The 7,500-nt window shown below is 32.7% G+C and overlaps 1 protein-coding gene across 2 annotated transcripts in view; it reads right to left on the bottom strand.

The window, feature by feature from the left end:
* LOC122816737 overlaps window positions 1-7,500 on the bottom strand; it is a 228,421-nt gene that overhangs the window by 71,220 nt on the left and 149,701 nt on the right. For both annotated transcript variants that reach the window (XM_044089730.1, XM_044089731.1), the window contains exon 36: window positions 6,392-6,591. In XM_044089730.1, the coding sequence (XP_043945665.1) occupies window positions 6,392-6,591 (200 nt within the window). The remainder of the gene's footprint in view (window positions 1-6,391; window positions 6,592-7,500) is intronic.

Raw genomic sequence — 7,500 nt, 5'->3', positions numbered from 1 at the left:
TCCAACCTGTCCCATTTTTTCTTTTCCCTGTTTTGTCTTTCCATATCTTTTTAAATGTTTCATACGTCATACATATCTCTCCATTTTGTCTTTGTATAACCTTTCTCATTACCCAAAATAAATGTAGAGATACTGAATATACTCCTGGATTTTTTTAAATTCTAACCACCTTCTTCTTTTTTATTATAAATTATCTTTCTTCTCCGCAGGTTAAGACTTGAGCCCCAAATAAATCTAAGAAAGACCTCTGATAACTCATTTTCCATTTGAATGTGAAAGATATATATTCCCTTAAATATGCTTTTTTTTCTAATACATAAATATTTGACATTTGTATGTTTTCCTGAAATGACAAGTAAAACCTTTTTTTACCAAGCTAACAATTGGCTTATATATTCCAGTATCTCTTTCCATCAACATATTACATTTTCATACTCACTAAATATCACAAATATCACTCCCAAAATCATTAGTTCCATTTATTTTGTTTACCTCACCAAATCACTTACAGTTTGTTTTGTTTAACTGCGTATTTGTTTTTAACAGCATTCCAGTCCTTATTATAACTTCATTTATCCATCCCTTGTTTTATATATATATATATATATATATATATATATATATATATATATATATATATATGTATATGTATATATATATCAAATAACTTGCATATGCCATATATACATATTAGTAATATAATAAAACATTTTCTTTCACTCACATCTTGTCTCCCTCATTTCATATATGACTGTGAGTATTGTTGCATTCATTACAAATAATAACATACTCTTTGGGCATCTGAGTGCAACTCCCCTCTTTATATTTATTTTTCCCTTCTATTCTTTCTTTGTAAATTGTACCCATGAATTTTTATAAGGTATCTTTATTTCATTAATATTTTTTCTCTTATGCAATATGCCTCCAAAATCTGCCATACTGCATCATGTCTCATTTTATTATATGCTTTAGCTATGTCACATCCTGTCAATCTTACTTCTTTATTTTCTTTCATCTCCAATACTTCTTTCACTATAATTAATATTTTGTTCACCTCTCTTCCTTTTGTAACATAAATTCATTCTACTATCTCTTCCAGTACTTTTTCCATCTTTTTTAAAGTATGTTAATAAATATTTTACATTCATCATTTCCTTGTGTTCTGTGCTACCAATGTTTATGTCTTTTCTTTCATCCTTTTTCCATATAAATTTTATCACTCCACCATGTATATTTTCTTCCATTATACTTCCCCTCATTCATTTAATATTTCTTTAAAAATCTTTTCTTTCATCTTTCTTCATTTCCTTATAATACGCATAAATTATACCATTGAATCCTGGTTCTGATTCTGTATTATCTTCTTTTACCACCTTCTCAATTTCTTCTATTGTTATATAATTTTCTAAAATAAAATTATTTTTTCAAATATTTTTCACTTTCCATTCTTCTTGGTCATCAGTTTTTTCTTTCTTTTTCATATATTTTCTCTAAAAATATTTTTGTCACCTTCATGCTGTCTTCTTGTTTGTATTTTATTTTTCCTTTCCCATCTAAGATAGCATCCATCCTTCCTTTCATTTTTACTTCCTTTCCTAAATAAAGGGAACACCCCTCTTTTATTCCTCTCAGAAAAAAAATATTTGCCTGTGTAACAACATTTTTATGTTTTCTTTATTCTTTTCATAAATCTGTTTCTCTATTTAGCATATTTAATCACTTCCCTTTTTTCTTTCTTTCTCATAATTCTATAAAATTTCTTTATATTTCATCTTATTTCTTTTTTATTCCGAGTTCCACTTCTAAATATATTTTTTATACTTCTGCTTATACATTGCCCACCAATGTGTCCGATTTTTATAAAATGGCCTCATTATCATATGACCTTCCAGAATATTTCTTTCTGTCATATCTTTTCTAACATCTTTTAAAATGCTACCGTTAATCTCTTTAGCCCTTTTCCCTTCTTTATTTTATTGTATCCCTATTATTTGTTTCATGTTTTTAGAATAAACTATAGAATTAGTTCAGTTTAAAAAATGTCCTATTTTATATGTCTGTTCTCTATTCTTTCCTACTTTTAAATCACCAAGTTTTATTAACTCCCTTAATATCTCAGTATCCTGCTTTATCTTTCCCTTTTCTTTCCTTAGATTATGTTTTAAATAACCTACAATCACTATTGTCATATTTAGTAACACAATTTTTTTTTTATTTCTTCAAATAACTGTTTTCTCTGTCTGACATATTATTATATGCCTAAATCACTATTAATCTTAAACATTTTTGTCTCAATCTCATATCACATATCACTATTCTTCCTGGTACTACTATCACTGCATCTAAAATTTTTATTTCTTCATTTTTTATAATAATTCTTTTTACAAAACATATCTCCTTTCCTACTGACTAATCGTCCCCCAACTGTCTGTATTATTTTCATTTTTTTCTTATTTGTTACTTCTGGTGTCTAGGAAAACATCCACTTTCAATTTTTACACCATTTCACCATCACCAAACATTGCATATAATTGCAAATGATATTGGCATTTCATGCTAAAATTCACGTCATCCTTTTCCTTTTTTTGTGTTTTCTTCCCAGATCTTAGTTTTCTTTTCCATCTCCCAAGTCTTCCAACAATTGACTTTGAAGTGGCTTTTTCTTGCTCTTCTCCTGTCTCAATGTCATATCCTTTTTCTTTTTCACTTTTTGAACTTGCATATCATTTTTTTTACTATGTATTAATAATCCCACTTTGAGCTAATTCTTCAAGTACCACTTCATTGTTTAAACATTCTTTAGTATCCCCCATACCATCTTCTCTTTCAACATATTCTGTAGTAATATGTTCTACTTTTTGACTTTCTTCTGAGCTCTCTTCTTCATCTACTCTTTCCTTTAATAATGGATAGTCAAACCACACATGTCCAAATTATTTCCATTTTCTACAAAAAGGCTTACATTTTTTTTGCTGTAAGACCACTCTTCCACACTGGCCATACCTTAACTTGTTACAGTCTGGTATACAATGATTTTTATCCCCAAAGAAATAGCATGCTTTGGGGTTGGCCCCAGTACCCAACAAATCCTGTCTAACCATTCACAATTATTGTATTTGAAATATATTTTCCCAGCCTTAACATCCATTGTTACAGTTCCAAACCCCATGTCCATACATTTCTTTCCTCACAGTTTTTTAAATGTTATATACTTTAATATACATTGAAGGAAAAACAGTTTTAACTCATGCTTGTCCACATTAAAATATGAACTCCTAATTTGCATATTTATTTTCTTATTTAGTTGTATTCCCAAGCTCTGAAATAGTCTTTCCAGGGTGCTACTGTATTTCTTTTTTCAGTCTCAGTCATAATTTTTTCAGCAAGATAAAGCTTTCAAATATCAATTTCCAAACATGTCAGCTTCCAGATGAATTAATGCTCTGATGTCTTTAATGTTAAATCCTAGTGGAAAAATAACACTATACATAGTCATACATGTTCAGCTGCCATCACTTTTACTTTTTACTCTTAACATAGTTTGTCTTCTCTGTGACTGTGGAGAAACTGCGACTGTTTGTCTTTCTTCTATATTCCTTGCTTTGGTGCATCTGCATAACACCTTCTTTCTTGTAACAAAAAAGCTGTTGCAGAGGTACACCCTGAAAACTGTCTACTCCACCAGCTGAGTATACCACCATTGTTTTCCCTTCACCACCAGCTGCTTGTGTTAACAATGTCTTAGTTTCTTCTTCTAGTGATACTCACACCACAATGTCATCCCATGTAGCTTCTTCTCCTACCTTTAGCTCCTCCTGGTTCATCAAATTTATCAGCACTTATCTTCCCAGTCTTCTATTTTTCAGCTCTGTAACAGGTATTTAATCTCCTTCTCCTTCAGTAAGTTTTCTTCTGCTCCTGTTTCCAGCTCTGCTGCCCTCTCCTCCATCATGGAATTCCTGGAACTGCAGTAGCAGCCATCCAGCCCAACATAACAGTTCCAGATAGTGCTTCATGCCACTTCTGCAAAGAGTAGTGGAAGTTCCCTGATGCAATGATCAAATTTTTCCTAGTGATATGAATACCATAATAAACTACTTGTTAACCAGCTGAGGCACAGGACACAGTTCCTTTTCATGTGCACCCCACAAGCAATAGCTAGTTAAGTGGCTTGCTTTTCTCCCTAAGTCTGCACTGAAAAGGAACATTGTCATAGCCAGAGTGCCCCACTTAACAAAAGAAATAAATAAATAAAATAATAAATCAGTTATAAAAAGAAATCAAAGGAAAGATTTTCTAAACTCAGGAAGCTCACTTTAATTGCAAATCATTTCAGTCTAAGTATGATGATGGTACCCGAGTAAGGGACACCTTTAAACATAAAACCTAAATGCATACCTTAGCTGTGACTCTTGGTTCGAAGACTTGATTGTGACTTTAACACATCACATAATCCTCAAAAAAACATTTTTCAAACAAGCTGTTGACAAAAAATTGCCAACAGCTCCACTTTATCAGAAGAAACTTTTACTTTAATTAGATTCCATCAACATTTTTTCTTACAGTGACAAGTGCCTTCTATTTCACAGGAAAGGGCCGTAGCCCCCTCACTTGCATCAACAGGTACAATCAGTTCAGAGGCAGGAACACTTTCATTTTCTGATTTTAGTGAGAAAATGTAGTTGTGCTGTGCTTTTGAGGGAAGTCACTGGTTCACTGATTTGATTAATGAAATATGGTAAAACTGTCTTCAAACAGTTGGTTGTGATGATCTCTTCCACTATCATCACATACAAATTGATCAAGTACATTTGGAGTACAGTCATCAAAAAGGAGAGTGCTCCTTAGGTTGTTGCAGAACTAAAGCATATAATTGGATTTTTTTTCATGCCTTCCATGACAGTACATCTTTTAGAAGAATAAAGCATTGCTCCAAGCTACTCATGATTGCAATTACATTTATAGTAGTTTACTTCATTGTCGTAAAAAGCCCATTACACATGTACAGACTGCTCTCAGAAATACTGAAATCAGTTCTCTGCAATTTTAGCTTTAATCTAACCTTCTCTGCTGTGTCCTAAAACATTGTTGTAACAAAGAAGTTATATTGAAAGATTTGCTTACAATAAGCTAACAGTAGCAGTCAGTATAATAAAGACCATCCCTATGATTCAGAAAATTGGTCATCACTTGCCCTGACTGCCAGATGCGGGTTGTTAAATTAGCTCAATGGCAAGAAAATGCAATTCTTAGACTGGTATAACCACAATGAGAGAAAAATAAATACTTTGCACTCATTTACATGCATCTGAATCAATGTTCTTTCCAGTAGCTCATGTATGACATTAGCAAAGGTACATCTAGACTCATAAACATGCACACACACACACACACACACACACACACACACACACACACACACACACACACACACACACACACACACACACACATACATATAAACATTTATGCAGCTTCATTCATGTCCTTACAGACTCCTACCCACATGTCCACAAACATACACACTCTATCATATTGTGGCCCCAACTCCATATCGACTGAACTTATTTGTACTGCTAGTACTGTTCTATTTTTATGGTTGTCACCATTTAGATAAAAATTTTACTTTGCCACTCAAATGGAGACTCATGGACATTTTTTGGGGTGATCACCTGTCAAAATAGCAGTAGCTATTTCCCTAGACTACAGCATTAGCATGCAGTGTGACTTGTGAGACCATTCTCCACATTGAGGTCCCTGTGATTGGAAAATCACAGCAATAGAGTGGTCTCTGAATTTTGAAGGCTTAGTTAGTATGATGGAGAAAATTTCTGAGCCAAGGCTTACTCATCTCCCTAAACCTTTATGATTCCCAATCCAATATGGCATGTCCATTTTTTTAAGTGTCATCAGAAAATGTATCATCCTAAAATCCATTAAGAGCAGCCTGAACATGCACTATTAGTTTAACGACTCCCGCCAGTACAGTTCTACCTTTAAACCTCAGTGGGTGTGGCTTGACCCTTTAAAAAAATGAAATTATCATCTTACAGTTCTAACAAATACTCATTGACAAAAGTCAAATATCAATACAACTGTATTTTCATCATGTATGCTTTAAGATAAAATGTTCTGATACCTTGTATGCAGCATGGTTTTGGAATTATTGATGTAAATATGACATACAATGTTTGACGCCTATAGGCACAATAGGAGGTAACTGCAGAAAAGCCTGGAGGCATACTTGGCTGTAATGATTTTTTTAAGATAAACTTGCGCAATTATAAAACATTATTCCTTCATTGTTAGAATTGTATTAATTGTAGACTGTACTAAAATCAAATAAATATTTTGTTAGTGTATGTCCTAAAAATAAAGGAACTCAACTTACATTGTCTGAAAAGTTTCACACGAGATTGATTTAGGTATTATCTCAAGGATAGTTTTGTTGAAATTCTGTATAATATTTTCAAACCGAACATCAAGCCAGAATGTTGTGGTTTCTTTTGTAAATGTAGTTATTTCTGTTGACAGTTGGTTCACTGCTTCATACAGTATTTCCCCACCAAAGTCACAATTTTTCAGGCTATCCTGTAGAAATAAAGTAACATTTTAGACATATTGCATGTACTTTTAAGGAGGCAATATAACAGCCATATCAAACATCATTAAGATGGTACCTTCATTGTTTATTTTTTTCTTCTCTCATCCCTTGACCCATAAACAAAAATAACTTCCATGTAGAAATATCTCCTATTAGGAAGGCACATCACTCATTCTGATTGACTGAATTAGAGTAAGGATGTCTGCTACATCGTATTTTCCCTGTACAGTTGACAACTATTCCACTGAAGGGTAATGCTAGAATGTGAGGAAAGAGTCGACATGGCTTCCACAAAAAGGAAGTGGCAAAGCTGCTGTCCCACATGATTTACATCATTAGAGTTTGTTTTAGTGGAATACAATAAGTTTACATAAATATAAGCCAATCTCTGCAGATTACATAGGGTGGCATATTTATAGTTTGCCGGCACTTGCTTAATCAATGATTGCTCATTTTTCCCTATCTTTGACTTCCTGTCTTAAGCTACTGTTACATTACTTATGACAGGTCACTTTTAATGGCTGTTATGTATTCAGGCTTTGGAGTTACATATTTATTCATGTCTAGATAGATGGTTAGTACAGAAAGAATAATGATTCAGTTTCACTTTTAAACAATGATAGATCTTTTCTCTAAGCATGATGAACATAATGTTATAAGGAAGTTGTGCAGAGTGCAGAGGATGTTGTTCACCATGAAAGAAATATATACTTACTTAAAGTTTAACTTGCATGAATGCCAGTTAACTTGAAGTAAATATATATATATATATATATATATATATATATATATATAAATCATTTCTTTCTTTCCTTATTTGCAAATATTTACTGGAGTAGAACAGAGAACAAGCATGAACAACTGCAGGCCCTGCCTAGCTTCAGTGGACTTGACAG

This window comes from Protopterus annectens, chromosome 12.part0 (assembly GCF_019279795.1).
Source record: "Protopterus annectens isolate FY-2018-M chromosome 12.part0, PAN1.0, whole genome shotgun sequence".
NCBI classification, from domain to species: Eukaryota; Metazoa; Chordata; order Ceratodontiformes; family Protopteridae; genus Protopterus; species Protopterus annectens.
Note: the sequence above shows the minus strand (reverse complement) of the source record. Positions and strands in the feature narration are given on the sequence as shown.